Raw genomic sequence first — 16,569 nt, forward strand, 5'->3', positions numbered from 1 at the left:
TGCATGCTTCATTCGCATAGGATTTTTCAACAAAATATTGAAAATATGCTTTGAAGTATTAATTCATTTCGAAAAACAAATATTCCATCAAATAAATTTTAGTCGGATATTCTTATGAATATTCTTTTCATTTTCGATACAAATTTTATTAAGTCTGATGCAGACACTTTGTAGTCAAAGCGTTTCAACTGAGGTACTACACAGGCGTCAAATTGGAAGATTTCTTGCTATTGCACAATACTGTGCAGTTGAAGATTTCTTGCTATTGCGCAATACAGTGCAATCAAAAATTTCTTGCTATTGCACTATACTGTGCAATTGAAGATTTCTTGCTATTGCTGAATACTGTGCAATTGAAAATTTCTTACTCAATGCACAATACTTAATATAATAATTTTGGACCCCAATTTGGACCAACTTGAAAACTGGGCCCATAATCAAAAATCTAAGTACATGTTTAGATTCAGTATATCAAAGAAGCCCAAGAATTCAATTTTTGTTAAAATCAAACTTAGTTTAATTTTGGACCCTTTAGACTTTAATGTAGACCAATTTGAAAACGGGACCAAAAATTAAGAATCTACATACACAGTTAGAATTGGCATATCAAAGAACCCCAATTATTAAATTTTTGATGAAATCAAACAAAGTTAAGATTCAGCAGATCAAAGAACCCCAAGAATTCAATTTTGGTTAAAATCAAGCTAACTTTAATTTTGGACCCTTTGGATCTATTGTAGACAAATTTGAAAACAGGACCAAAAATTAAGAATCTGAATACACAGTTAGATTTGGCATATCATAGAACCCCAATAAGTCATTTTTTGATGAAATCAAACAAAGTTTAATTTTGACCCTTTTGGCCCCTAATTCGTTGGGACCAAAACTCCCGAAATCAATCCAAACCTTCCTTTTGTGGTCATAAACCTTGTGTTAAAATTTCATAGATTTCTATTAACCTATACTAAAGTTATTGTGCAAAAACCAAGAAAAATGCTTAATTGGGACCTGTTTTAGGCCCCTAATTCCTAAACTGTTGGGACTTAAACTCGCAGAATCAATCCCAACCTTCTTTATGTGGTCATAGACCTTATGTTAAAATTTCATAGATTTCTGTTTACTTATACTAAAATTATTGAGCGAAAACCAAGAAAAATGCTTATTTGGGCCCTTTTTGGCCCCTAATTCCTAAACTGTTGGAACAAAAACACCCAAAATCAATTCCAACCTTCCTTTTATGGTCATAAACCTTGTGTTTAAATTTCATAGATTTCTATTTACTTTTACTAAAGTTAGTGTGCGAAAACCAAATGTCTTCGGACGACGGCGCCTGACGATGAGGATGACTACGCCAACGTGATACCAATATGACCAAAAAAAATTTCAATTTTTGCAGTCGTATAAAAATGCAGTATTTCATATAAACTCACTTTGTGATGAAAATAATTGTCTAGGATCAGAGATATTATCTGTGTTCTTATCTTATCTAAATTAACCTATCACTTTTACAAATCATCTTATATCTCTTAAATAACAATAATGGATTTACAAGCAGTATGAAAAGCTTCACAGACATTTAAAAGTTTATTTCTCAGAAACCTCAGCTGCAGCATATACTAACTTTTATCTTTGGCAACCTTCATGTTCTAAGAAACATTTTAGAATTTCATACTTTTCTTTGTAAATAAGACTGCATGTTGATATGACATCTGCATCAAACAAAAAATCCAAAACACTGATGTTCCCATAATGCAACATTACATATCCATGGCTTGTCAGACCCATCTTCTTAAAAAATAGAGATTTTTGTTGAGTTCAGTGGTGGATCCAGAAACTTTCTAGTGGGGGCCCTGACTGACTACACAAGAGGGGGCCTGCTTCAGTCATGCTTCAGTGATTCCCAGTATATAATCAATTAAATTTTCCTTGGGCCACCTGAAAACCCTCTAAATCCGCCTCTGGAGTTACATACATGTAAATTCCAATGAAATGGAAATATAGAATGTTAAGTTAGATTGAACTAAATTAGACTGCATCTAAAAATCCTATTGAGTTCTTTGTCACATAACTCTTAAGCACTAAAATAAAAGTCGTTCAGTTGCAAAACAAATCATTTACTAATTAAATCAATCTGCAACATTTTAGGCAGAAATAACAAAATAAAAGTAGTAAAAGAAAATATCCTTTTTCGACAGACTATTTAATTTTGTTAATGGTTATTACATGTACAAAGATCATTCTGTTTAAAATCAAGTTATACTCTTCCCCTGAGGCAAAACATTTGTCCTCCTATTATAACTTCCCTGATTATGAAGCTGTTTCCCCAGTATTTGTTTTGCTCATTATTAAGCTTTTAGCTGGAATTACATAATCGGTGCATGTTTCAGAAATTACATCTGTATTGGAACATAAAGTTTATTTTGTATATTGATAAGTGCCCAGAGAGATTTGATGTTTGTTTCTCCCAATTTTAGCCATTTTATAGATGATTAATGACAAGTTAAGATGTAAAAATGTAAATCTTAAGTGCTCCATGTTTGTTTTAGTTGATTGATTTGATTGCTCAGAGATTACATTTCTGGTAATGTTTTTGATTACTGTCAATAATCACTGGAATTTATTGGTCTAATTTTTGTATTCCTGATCTGTGTGCAATAATTAGATACATTTAATGTACACCAAGTTTGAATATACCATTTAAATTGGTTAAGTATCTTGATCTGTGTGAAAATAAGAATTAAGATACACCAAGTTTTAAAATTACATTTAAGAGGTTAAACATCCTGATCCTCGTGGAAACAGTATTAGATACATGTGCTCTTCACCAAATTAAAATATACCATTTGAAGTTGGTTGAGCAGCCTAATTTGTGTGAAAACAATTATTAGATACCTTTGCTGTACACCAAGTTTGTAAAAAAAAAAACCATATGAAGTTGGTTAGGTATCTTGATCCATGTGGAAACAGTATTAGATACATGTGCTCTACACCAAGTTTGAATATATCATTTGGTGTTGGTTAAGTAACCCTGGTCTGTGTGGAAACAAGTATTAGATACATGTGCTCTACACCAAGTTTGAATATATCATTTGGTGTTGGTTAAATAACCCTGGTCTGTGTGGAAACAAGTATTAGATACATGTGCTCTACACCAAGTTTGAATATATCATTTGGTGTTGGTTAAATAACCCTGGTCTGTGTGGAAACAAGTAATAGATAAATGTGCTCTACACCAAGTTTGAATATATATCATTTGGTGTTCACGGTTGAATACCCTGATCTGTGTGAAAATAAGAATTAAATACACCAAGTTTGAAAATAACATTTGAAGTTGGTTAGGTATTCTGATCTGTGTTGATTAGTATATTTAGCTACATTTGATGTACACAACTTTAGACTATATACCATTTGAAGTTGGTTACATACCCTTGTGTATGTGGAAACAAGTATTAGATACATGCACATTTTGAAAATTTCATAGAAATTAAACAGGATTTTCTCTCAATATCGCAAAAATTAAAAAAACGCATTTTAGTCTAAAATAACAAAATTGCTAGAATAAATGCACGCAGTAATTTCTGAATTTACAGTATCAGTTCAGGGAGTGAGAACCAATAATCTTAAAAATATTTACAAAAAAGTTTCAGTTTTACAGCTTTAGATGTGATGTGATGGGTATAAATTAATCTTTGAAAGTGTTTATTTTGGTCATGGAATTGACAGAATTATATTGCCCCTGTGTAACTAAACATTTATTGTAGGAGTATGAATTTGACTTTAGACTCATGTCACAAAATCATGAAATCGTGAATTGGTAATTTTTTTAAATCCCTTAGAATTATAATATATGTTATGTTAAATGTTCTCCAGGGACCTTAAGTATTTGGTAAATAAAAAACCTTCTATTCTATATACTATATATATTTATTAATACTGAATCCTTAAAAGATTAACTATACATATAAAAATACAATTAAATAAATTTCATTCCCTGAGTGAAAATTTTCTTTTTTCTGCAGTGTGAAATAAATCTGGTAAAACATATATATTAACATCACTGCAAAGAATTATTCTTTGAAATCAGAGTGTCACCTTATAAAGCCTTTGGAACTGATATATGTTTGTTTTTGTATAAGCTTTTAATCTAAGATTGTCCTATGACATAATCTCTCAACTCCTTAGGACTAATTTTCTAATTTATAGCATATATATCTTTTTGTTTTTTGTTAAAAAAAATGTTTGTCATGAGATTTTTCTACATTTTCTCAAACTTGAGTTATGACTATGTTGGTACATTGCCGTGTTATGTCATCAAGTCTTACTTTCATCACAAATCTGTTTTTAGTCCTGTTAATCCTTCTTTATGTATTGTGTAGGAGCTTTGGAAATTAAAGCATTAGTCTTTACATGAAAACATTGTCACTTTTTCACTGAACAGCCTTAAACAAAAGTACCATCCTTTTTGTTTATCTAGCTGTCTTTATGTATTGTGTAGGAGCTCTGGAAATGGAAGCATAAGTCTTAACAAGTAAATATTATCATAATTACGCTGAACAGCCAAAAAAATGCACCATCCTTTTGTTAATCCTTCTTTATGTATTCTGTAGTGACAGCTCTGGAAATGAAATAATTACAAGTAAACATTGTCATTGTTCACAACACTGAGTTACAAGTGCTTCATTTTTGGTTCTCAGTATTTTTGACTTACTTTTATTTAGTGCTGCCATATGTGGCTGACATGACCTTAGAAATTAAAGATGATTGTTGATTATGTTCATTTATTAAAAAGGTATCTGATGTCTGCGACTGCAAATGAACATTTTCCTGGTTTTTGTCGAGCCTGCAACTTTTGTTGCAGAAAGCTCGACATAGGGATAGTGATCCGGCGGCTATGGCGGCTATGGCGGCGGTGTTAGCTAACTTCTTAAAAGCTTTATATTTTAGAAGGTGGAAGACCTGGATGCTTCATACTTTGTATATAGATGCCTCATGTTACGAAGTTTCCGTCAGTCACATGTCCAATGTCCTTGACCTCATTTTCATGGTTCAGTGACCACTTGAAAAAAAAGTTCAGATTTTTTGTAATGTTGAATTCTCTCTTATTATAAGTAATAGGATAACTATATTTGATATGTGCGTACCTTGAAAGGTCCTCATGTCTGTCAGACAGTTTTCACTTGACCTCGACCTCATTTCATGGATCAGTGAACAAGGTTAAGTTTTGGTGGTCAAGTCCATATCTCAGATACTACAAGCAATAGGGTTAGTATATTCGGTGTATGGAAGGACTGTAAGGTGTACATCTCCAACTGGCAGGTGTCATCTGACCTTGACCTCATTTTCATGGTTCAGTGGTTATAGTTAAATTTTTGTGTTTTGGTCTGTTTTTCTCATACTATATGCAATAGGTCTACTATATTTGTTGTATGGAATGATTGTAAGGTGTACCTATCTAGCGGGCAGATGTCATGTGACCTTGACCTCATTTTCATGGTTCAGTGGTCAAAGTTAAGTTTTTATACGACCGCAAAATTTGAAAAATTTTTCGTCGTATATTGCTATCACGTTGGCGTCGTCGTCTGCGTCGTCGTCGTCGTCGTCGTCGTCCGAATACTTTTAGTTTTCGCACTGTAACTTTAGTAAAAGTGAATGGAAATCCATGAAATTTTAACACAAGGTTTATGACCACAAAAGGAAGGTTGGTATTGATTTTGGGAGTTTTGGTCCCAACATTTTAGGAATTAGGGGCCAAAAAGGGCCCAAATAAGCATTTTCTTGGTTTTCGCACTATAACTTTAGTTTAAGTTAATAGAAATCTATGAAATTTTGACACAAGGTTTATGACCACAAAAGAACGGTTGGGATTGATTTTGGGAGTTTTGGTTTCAACAGTTTAGGAATTAGGGGCCAAAAAAGGGCCCAAATAAGCATTATTCTTGGTTTTCGCACAATAACTTTAGTTTAAGTAAATAGAAATCAATGAAATTTAAACACAATGTTTATGACTACAAAAGGAAGGTTGGTATTGATTTTGGGAGTTTAGGTCCCAACAGTTTAGGAATTAGGGGCCAAAAAGGGACCCAAATAAGCATTTTTCTTGGTTTTCGCACCATAACGTTAGTATAAGTAAATAGAAATCTATGAAATTTAAACACAAGGTTTATGACCATAAAAGGAAGGTTGGTATTGATTTTGGGAGTTTTGGTCCCAACATAATAAGGGGCCCAAAGGGTCCAAAATTAAACTTTGTTTGATTTCATCAAAATTGAATAATTGGGGTTCTTTGATATGCCGAATCTAACTGTCATGACTGTGTATGTAGATTCTTAACTTTTGGTCCCATTTCAAATTGGTCTACATTAAGGTCCAAAGGGTCCAAAATTAAACTTAGTTTGATTTTGACAAAAAATGAATCAGTTAGGTTCTTTGATATGCTGTATCTAAAAATGTACTTAGATTCTTGATTATTGGCCCAGTTTTCAAGTTGGTCCAAATCGGGGTCCAAAATTAAACTTTGTTTGATTTCATCAAAAATTGAATAAATGGGGTTCTTTGATATACCAAATCTAACTGTGTATGTAGATTCTTCATTTTTGGTCCTGTTTTCAAATTGGTCTACACTAAAGTCCAAAGGGTCCAAAATTAAACTTAGTCTGATTTTAACAAAAATTGAAATCTTGGGGTTCTTTGATATGCTGAATCCAAAAATGTACTTAGATTTTTTATTATGGGCCCAGTTTTCAAGTTGGTCCAAATCAGGATCTAAAATTATTATATTAAGTATTGTGCAATAGCAAGTCTTTTCAATTGCACAGTATTGCGCAATGGCAAGAAATATCTAATTGCATAATATTGTGAAATAGCAAATTTTTTTTTAATTAGAGTTATCTTTCTTTGTCCAGAATAGTAAGCAAGAAATATCTAATTGCAAAATATTGTGCAATAGCAAGATTTTTTTTTAATTGGAGTTATCTTTCTTTGTCCAGAATCAACTTAAATCTTTGTTATATACAATATACAATGTATATTCACTTTTTACTACCAACTGATAAATTAAAATAATCTTTACCATTCAGTGATAACAAGCAGTTTTTTTTACATCTTAATATTTTATGATGTATTTAAATGAGTAGTTATTGTTGCAAACTCCATTAGAAATTTTAATTGAGATTAGTTTTGGAATAAGGGAAAAGGGGATGTGATTAAAAAAATTGGGTTCAATTTTTCTCATTTGAAATCTCATAAATAAAAAAGAAAATTTCTTCAAACATTTTTTTGAGAGGATTAATATTCAACAGCATAGTGAATTGCTCTAAGAGAAAACAAAAATTTTAAGTTCATTAGAACACATTCATTCTGTGTCAGAAACCTATGCTGTGTCAACTATTTAATCACAATCCAAATTTAAAGCTGAATCCAGCTTGAATGTTGTGTCCATACTTGCCCCAACCGTTCAGGGTTCAACCTCTGCGGTCGTATAAAGCTACGCCCTGCGGAGCATCTGGTTGAGTTTTGGTCTTTTTATCTAAAACTATATGCCATAGGTCATCTATATTTGGTGTATGGAAATATTTTATGATCTTTATGTCAGTCGCGCAGGTTTTATTTGACTGTGACCTCATTTTCACGGTTCATTGCACAGTGTTAAGTTTTTGTGTTTTGGTCTATTTTTCTTAAACTATAAGTAATAGGTCAACTATATATGTTGTATAGAAGCATTGTTAGCTGTACATGTCTGCCTGGCATGGTTCATCTGACCTTGACCTCATTTTCAAGGTTTATTGGTCTTTGTTTAGTTATCTTGGTTAATGTTAAGTTTATGTGACAGTTGTATTAAAGCTTAGCTTTATACTTAGGACTATCAACATAATATCAATGATTAGTATAGAAGGCGAGACATTTCAGCGTGTGCACTCTTGTTAATGATTAAAAGATTTAACAAAAGACCCTCCAAACATCAACATTATATATCGTAAATTTCAATCGTTTGAAATGTTATTACTAAATCCATTTGATGACAGTTTTCCTTTCTAAATAATTGTTGGAAGCAAGAATTAAGGCATATATGTCATGCTTTTGTAAGGCATTAAAAGATGTGTAATTTCATAATCATGATAAAATAGTTGTAACAAATTCAGATTTATTTCAAACTGGATTTTTGGTCACATTTATTTCAAGGTAACAGGTGAAGTAAAAGGAGACATTACTTGACATGTTTCAGTTTCAACACATGAGAAATTGAGTAAAATAGCTCTTAAGGAAATTATAATTTAATGGCCAGTTGTTAGAAATTTAGTTGAGGAATAAGACCACTAGTTTATTCCCAGCAACAAAAAGGCTATCTATGTTTAACTTCAAGTTCAAATAAAGTGATTGTAGTCAATTCATGTCAAAACTATGCCATTCTGCTGTAAAATTCAACATATCTTAAATGACATATTAGAGCACAGTGGGTCCTGGAAGTTTATAGCAATACAAACACTAGTTCTTCTGATTTGAGCAACAGGTAAAATTTACAGCTTTGCGCAGGAACTGCTTTGTTTCAAACATGTTTTTTTTTCCTGTATGTTTTTCGTGGCTTGACCTGAGTTACTGGATCTCACTCAGCCATTATATGAGTAAGGTCAATGTTTAACTGAAGTACTACCTCATTGGTTTGGAAACCAGGATTAATTAGGACCAAAGAACTTTTTTGCTCTTTATTTGTTCGGGTTGCTGTCTCTTTGACACAATTTACCAATTTCCATTTTCAAGTAAACATAATTTATATTTTTATTTTTCAGAGACAATATTGTACTCAGGGATGTAGTTTTGCCTTAAATGTGTTTACAGATGGTATAAAAGGTAAGGTTTTATTTATATGTCTTAAATCCGATGTCTCGTGTAAAGAGAGTGCCACACTCTATGCACGTTAAGAACCCTTGCAACAACTCTTTGAGGGCCTGTAGGTGGCCTGTTGCAAGGCAAAATTTCTGTCCCTATCCAATATACCCTCATTTTCCAGTGGCAGTTCAAATTTTCCCCACCATCATCGCAAATGGCCTCTATTATGACAAGACCTACCTATTGTATTTATTGTAAAGTTGTTCTTGTCCTGAATATGCATGAAATATTTGCCACTGGACGTTAAGCAACCAACAATCAATCAATTTATATGTCTTCATGTAAAGCAGGTTTTATTTTTAAACTGTATTCAAAGATATAATGTGTTCACAGTCAGCAGTATTCTTAGACAACAACCCGTGTTGTCAAGACATGATGAAAGAATTGGGAACTCTAAATAAAGCTTTGTTTCATTGAATAATTCTATGAACAATCCTACAAAAAAAATCAAAAAATCCCAGGATTTGAAATATTGAAAAATATTCAACTGAACGTGATTGAAAAACACTGATAGTTTACTCATGCACTACAAGAATTTTAAGAAATAATTTGTTATTGATAGCTCGAGTCACTTGTTGGATATTTTTCCATATTTGAATTTACTGATTAGTTATTCCATAATTAGTAAAGATAGTTTTCTTATTCTAATTCAGTAGATTATTTAATCACTATTTGAAATATTTTTAAGGTGAACGACCTTTGAATTGAATATTATGCTTAATTTGAATTTTGTATTACACTGATCAAAATAAATATTTAACAAATTTTAAGTACCAAAACTTCTACCATTTACTATTTTATTTATTTTCCTTATAACATTTTTCCTCAATTATTGATCAAAGATCAAATATAACTGTGTCAATGTTCCAATCCTAATATTCCTGATTTTGACGTTTGTCTCATATCCCGCTGTTGTGTTGAGCCGTGAAATGAAACAAAACCACAAAAACAGTCATTAACATATTTATTTCACAAGAAAAAACATACTGTATTTCTTTGTCATAGTTAAATCTGATGGTAAAATATATTTATTCTGACAAAAATGTCAAAGACTTAATTGCTGGGAAGAATATTTTCTTTTATTGCACTGAATGTAATTCAGGTTGCACTTTAACATTAAAACAGTCATTCAATACATGTATATCGGAACCGGCATACTTAAAAAATCCGCATTTTACAATAATAACTACAGATGCACAAATTAAACGCACAGTAGAGTAAGACACAAAAAAAAAAAAAAAAAAAAAAAAAAAAAAAAAAAGATCTCAAAAGAGAATTGTTAGCTCTTCTTACTAAATGTATTCTTTTTGAAACTGCATTGTTAATATACTGATTAAAGAAGCTTAACTTTTGTTAAAAATAGATATCATTTTGATATAGAGAATTAACTGAAACTAATTCATTGAGTACCATGAAACAATGAGTTTCATTATTAAGACATAAAGAAAAAAATGAAATTTTATTGCTATATGATACTTTCTTTTCCCATTTTATACAAAATTCATCCATTCTTGATTTTGGTATGTAATAGGGTAACTGGAACCACACATATATTTATATTTGGCCAAATAGGAAAAAAATAATTCTATATAACTATAAATAAATATAGAAAACATAAATTGAAACAACTGCTGTCATGGGTATAGTTTAATTGTTTTCTCAGTAATGAATTGAACAATATAAACATATATAACATAAAAGAAATAGAGCATTGCCGCGACACGACAAATGACTGAAAAAAAAAAAGTTTATTTTTTTTACGCCAAATGTGATGCTATCCAAAATTTCTGGGGAGAACACTGTTCATTCATATAGTTTTCAAGATGTCATGATCAGATAGTATTTATCTATTATTTATAAGATTAATTCAATAAGATATTGTTCTTTTCTTGATTTCTTATTTTTCCTGTTAGTATATCACTTTTTGTTTGTTTAACACCTCAGCCAGATAACTGAATTACAATATTGCAGTAAAATATTTTTAAATTCTTGTAAAATTAAATATTTTGAAAATAAGAACATCATTTTTTCCCCATGCACTCCATATAAAAAATTAAGATTAATTATGATTTTCAAATAATAGTATCACAGAAAATCAAAAAACAAATGTATGTTTATTTTTCACATTTTTTTGAAAAAGTGCTTGTGTTCATTAAGAAAATTTGTTATTTTAAAATTCAGCTGCAAGTATTATTCAGTGAGAAATAGGCAGACATTGCCATTAGAGAGATTATAGTTCATTATTAGTTCATTATGGCTTTTCACATTAAAGAATGCCTCTGGCTGGTTCTTGGTTTAAACTTGAAAACATTACATTGTAAACAAATAAAACACTGCTTTCGGCACAGTAAGGTTACTGTATCTTTTAAAGGTGATCTTCAGTAGTGTAAATGTTTTGAACTGATTTGACTATATTGAACCTAAAAATTAACAATGATTAAAGATTGATATAACATGAAAAGGATAACACATTGGTCTGAGATTGTCTAAATAAGATTTTGTGCTCATTTTGATAATAATGATAGCCCTTTTATTATTTATTACCCCCTCGCATTGTGTTGTTCTAGCCCTCCATGTTGCTTCTTTTTAACTTTTTCCTCTATCAATATCAGTTCATATTTCCCAACTGTTTGTTCCTCTCTATTCATACCATGTCCAATGTCTGATCTTCTCTTTTCTTCCCCTCTCTCTATCAATATGATCAGTTCCAGTTTCCCATCCTAGCTTTTCTCTCTTTCTATCAATATTAGTTCTATTTCCAATCCTAGCTTTTCTCTCACTCTATCAATACCAGTTCCAATTTCCAATCCCCTCTTTTCTCTCTCTATCAATATCAGTTTTGATTTCCAATCCTTAAGATACAGAGATATATTATGACATTGTTTTAATGGCGATAACAAATTGTCTTTTAACACAATTATTGATCAGTCTATTCCCTTTCTTAATTCACCATATAAACTGATAAGGATATCTTGATTCATAGAGATTAAGTTAAATGGAGTGTATACTGTTTCCTTTGAATCTTACCGATCGCTAAAGATGCATCGGATCCAAAGCTGTCACGTTTAATTCTATTTTTCCCCTCAAGATGAGTACACTTTCCGTTAATGGTAATATGCTCGGCTACATATTCTTTATTGTCATTATTTTAAGAAATTGCAAAGCACATTAAGATTGTTCTCCTGTAGAATATTATAGTTAGATCTCCTTTGTCAATATATTGTTTGATATGTCTTTTTTAGGAAAGACTTTCAAAGATTTTAGTCTACTTTTGTCAATATTATCTTTAGATGAACTTTATATGCAGTTTGTTGCTCCATTTATTAAAAGTCCTTATTACAGCTGAGGGTGGACCTGAGTTAACCATCACTTGACTGTATAGTTCACAACTATCTGTTGTATAGATATGAACCATATAGGCAATGTAATAAACTGTATAGCAACTAACTGTACAGTAATAAGCAGTTTAGAAATTTACTGTATAGTTACATTAATTGTATAGTAATTCTCTGTACATAACTGTTTCATTTTAATTGTCTGGTACTGTTGCTTTTTAAATTTTTGAATGCCATCAATTCTTGAAGATATTATTGTAATATTATATAAAAACAATCCTATTTCATAGATTTTAGGCTTGTTTTCCAAATCTGTAATCTGAATAATTTCCCTCTGAAGAAAGTTTAAGGAGAGATTTGAATATAATTAACCTAATATACATTTCTTAAAATACAGGAAGAGGGACTACCCTTTACTCCACAGTGCTCTTTATAAATCTTCCATAGCCATGATGGAAAGAAAGTCGGTCAGAAATATGTGTATTGTGCATGTATACATGCTTGTCTTACTCTTACAATGGAAAGCATTTTGATTTTTACGATAATGTTTTACGATTAATGCCATTGGTATCCATTAAGGTTTTCCTATAATACTAATAATTGTCAGTTGTTGAACTATAAAACAGGAACTATTTTATATATTAAATTGTCTAACAGATTCGTGTTTGTAGTTTTGGTAAATTAGATTTTTCAGTTCATTTGATGTAGACTAATTTTCAAATTGAGATAAATAGTTTGAAAATTGATGTGTGAAAAAATAATGATATTAAACTTCATGGTTTATGTTAAAACATCAATATCCATGTATACTGGGGATTTTGGCTTATGGGGAAAATGTTGAAAACATAATCATTTATTAATATTGAAAGTTAAAGTTGAAATAGTCCTGCACAATTAGTTTATTATTAAATGTAATACACCTTATTGCTAATCCCGGCTGACCCGGCCGCTTGAACTTTTGATGCATACAACAATCACTTTTCCATTGTGGCGTCAGATATTTTGTATTGTGACGTCAAAATTTTACGGGAACCTGTGTGATATCCAGTAATGGCGGACAAATAGCGATATGGTGTATTATAAATTGATGAGTCTCTGGATCCCCCCAACAATCAAACCTGCCCACCATAAGATATGCAAGAGAAGAGTGGTGAAAGTGGTTTTAAAACTGAATTTAAGCAATTCAAGTTTTTGTGGTTTCAAAGAATGTGGCAAGTTTAAAAAGCTTATAATTATGAATACTAATGATATATGATTAAAATGAGATGTTGCAGGGACGGATCCAGCCATTTATATATGCCTCCCGTATCAGCTAAGTTATAGGCAAATCTGCAGTCAGTCCATAAGTATAACCCAATGTTACAAATATGTGATATAATGATTTATTTGAAAACAATTTTTTTAATACAAAATTGAGAATTAAAATAGGGAATGTGTCAAAGAGACATTTACAACCCGACCAAAGAGCATAGAACGGCCCAATGCCACCAATGGGTCTTCAACACAGCGAGAAATTATCCCCCTAAACAAAAATGTGTACTTGTTCATGGAAAATGGAAGTCACACTGCTTAGACATATAAATGAACTAAAATTACAAAAAAAACCCCAAAAAAACAAGATTATATAGAAAAATGTTCTGAAGTTAAGCAGTGCGTAACAAAATCAGTTGATTTACCAATTAAAATTGTCCATAAAATGGGTTTGGGTAGGGATAACCTTTTAGGGTAGAAAGAGTGGCAGAAAACACAACATCTCATGTGTCGTCTTCCAGTTTGTTACCAGTAGATATATAAATAACTTCTAACAGAAAAATAAGTATATATATCAAGTCTTGACATTATCCTTGTCTGTAGTTTTATTGCTGCAAAACTGCTGCATTTTTCATGTTAAGCAGTAAAGCTTAATAATATAATAAATATATATTAATAGTATATATATTAATAATATAAATAGAAAATCCTTCAGAGATGTCTGTAATTGGAAGCCAAATGTCAACATCATTAAGATATTTTTCACTTAATTTTCAACTATGTCCAGTCAAGTTCAATTCTGAGTTAATGATCAGTTATTTGTTTAAAAATTTAAGATGAAGGTCATCAGGACACGTATGAAGTAAAATGACAAAAATACCGAACTGTGATGAATTCAAAACTGTTAGTCCCTTATCCAATGGTAAAATCAAAAGCTCAAACATATGAAACTAAAAATGGACAAAACTGTCATATTCCTGACTTGTTACAAATGTTTTCTATAAACATAGAAAATGGTTGATTAAACCTGTTTTATAGCTAGCTAAACCTGACTCACTTGTATGACAGTATCATAATATTCCACTATATTGTGACAACAATGTGTGAAAAAAACAAAAAGATGTAGACTAAGGTAAAAATGTCAAAAATTGAGGTAAAACATTCAACATTGTTGATAGAAGCTTTATTTATTCAAGCTACTAAGTACTGGATTTGATGGTCAATACTCTTACATGGCACCTAAAATTTGTTCAATGTCAGAAGAATTTTATAATTTAAAAATAACTGTTAATTTAGAAGATTTATACTATGTTATTGATACAAAATTCCTGAAAACTGAGCGTCTTAGCTCACTTATTTATTTACTCAATTATGCATTTGAAAATGTATGGCACAGTATGTTTAAACCAATAACAGAGTGGGAGAAGTTACCAAAGGGCCCAAGACGAACAGACATAACCATCGAAAATAGGGAAAAATGGCCAAAAGACAAACAAGAATATACATAAGAAAACATATCAAAAGGCTGAGTAACATATATCCCACTTAAAACCATGTAATCTCAGGTTCTCAGTAAGGGCCCTTGACAATTTTGTCTGAAACGATTCCAAATATCAAAAAAAGATGATAAGAGTTTGGAATTTTCACTGAAATGCTGATTAAGATTTAGGAGTACTCACTGATGAGAGCAAAATATGCCTACTTCTTAAAATGACTGATTTGTATTTTGTAAAAAAATAAACCTAGTATGCTCCTCAAAATTCTTCTTTGTATTTCATATCTTTTAATTACATTATGTATTCTCTTCATATTTTCAGAATATTTAGGAGATCTTCCAGCTCCAGAACTAAAGCATGGTTCCAAAGGTTACTCATTCCTTACTCTACATTGGAGTGGACCAATCAACAACAATGTTACATATTACATTCAGAGTCGTGTATTAGACACCAATGGTGATTGGTCAATTTATGGTGGCTCTTTAGAACATCCAAATGGAGATCTAAAAATTACTGATTTACAGCCATTTATGAATTATACGGTAAGAATGAGTTGAAACTATATATTCCTTCTGGTTAATTGATTTTGAAAAATAGGACAAATGTTGTTGACTCATTTGTAATTGTGGACACCAATTTTGTTACCCAAGGATAATAATGAATCCACAGTATGCTAGAAAGGCAGGGCTTTTAGTGTGTTAGGGGGGATAGCCAAAAATAATGCAAAGTTATTTAGGACTGTCAAGTTCACAGTTTTGGAATCTTTTGGAGTTTTATCTTGGAAATATTGTCTGTTTCTTGATAAGTCCCAGCAGAATCATAATGAGACAGTATATAACAAAAATGTATAAAAAGTATTACATAATGTTTATTAAGGTGGTATGGGTGTCTTCCTCCATCTTGGATTGTAAAAAACAGTGAACCAAAGGTCCAGATTTTCTATCAAGTTAGCAAAACTTGATGCAGGAATGCAGATATTTAATATGAATTTTAATTTAAAAGAACCAATTTATAAGAATATAACTTATAAATATTAATATTTTTGCAAATGTTGATTATTTTTGTTTGTTTTTTATTTTTTTCTTAATTGCCATTTTAAGGGGAGGTAACTCTAAAATAGTGCGTTTTCTGAAGGATTCTACATGGAATTTTCCTATTTTGTATTTTAGCCGGAAAAACTCACGGTGACCCTATCTTTTCTTTTGAAATTCTCAAAGCATTGTTTGAAAGCTATCTTTTCTTTAAGTATTTAACAATTCTATCATTTTGTTTAGTTTCTAACCACAAAATGGTGTTTTTTCCTGTATAATCCTTACAAAATGTGTCATTTTGTCGCGTCCTGTAGCTTGAGAAAATGCGCGGTGACCTACTATTTTTATTATATATTTCAACATATATCAATAGATACTACGTTTTGGCAAAGTATGAACAAATTCTATCATTTTTATTTTAGACTCCCATACCACCTTAATATGTAATATTAATGGATTAAATCCACTTAGGCGACTTTGTAACATTGATTTACAATCTAGACAGTGTTCCTTGTTGATCCTAATTTATATCAAATTCACTTCACTTTCTTATAATATGATAAACAATAACAG

General features: G+C 31.0%; 1 protein-coding gene across 1 annotated transcript in view; it reads left to right on the plus strand.

Moving 5' to 3' along the window:
* The window catches only part of LOC143048863 (proto-oncogene tyrosine-protein kinase ROS-like), an 84,495-nt gene that overhangs the window by 24,916 nt on the left and 43,010 nt on the right, over positions 1–16,569 (plus strand). The window contains exons 5-6 of the mRNA XM_076222732.1: positions 8,784–8,844; positions 15,287–15,507. Of these exons, the coding sequence (XP_076078847.1) occupies positions 8,784–8,844; positions 15,287–15,507 (282 nt within the window). The remainder of the gene's footprint in view (positions 1–8,783; positions 8,845–15,286; positions 15,508–16,569) is intronic.

The sequence above is a fragment of the Mytilus galloprovincialis genome, chromosome 10 (assembly GCF_965363235.1).
Source record: "Mytilus galloprovincialis chromosome 10, xbMytGall1.hap1.1, whole genome shotgun sequence".
In the NCBI taxonomy this organism is placed as follows: domain Eukaryota; kingdom Metazoa; phylum Mollusca; class Bivalvia; order Mytilida; family Mytilidae; genus Mytilus; species Mytilus galloprovincialis.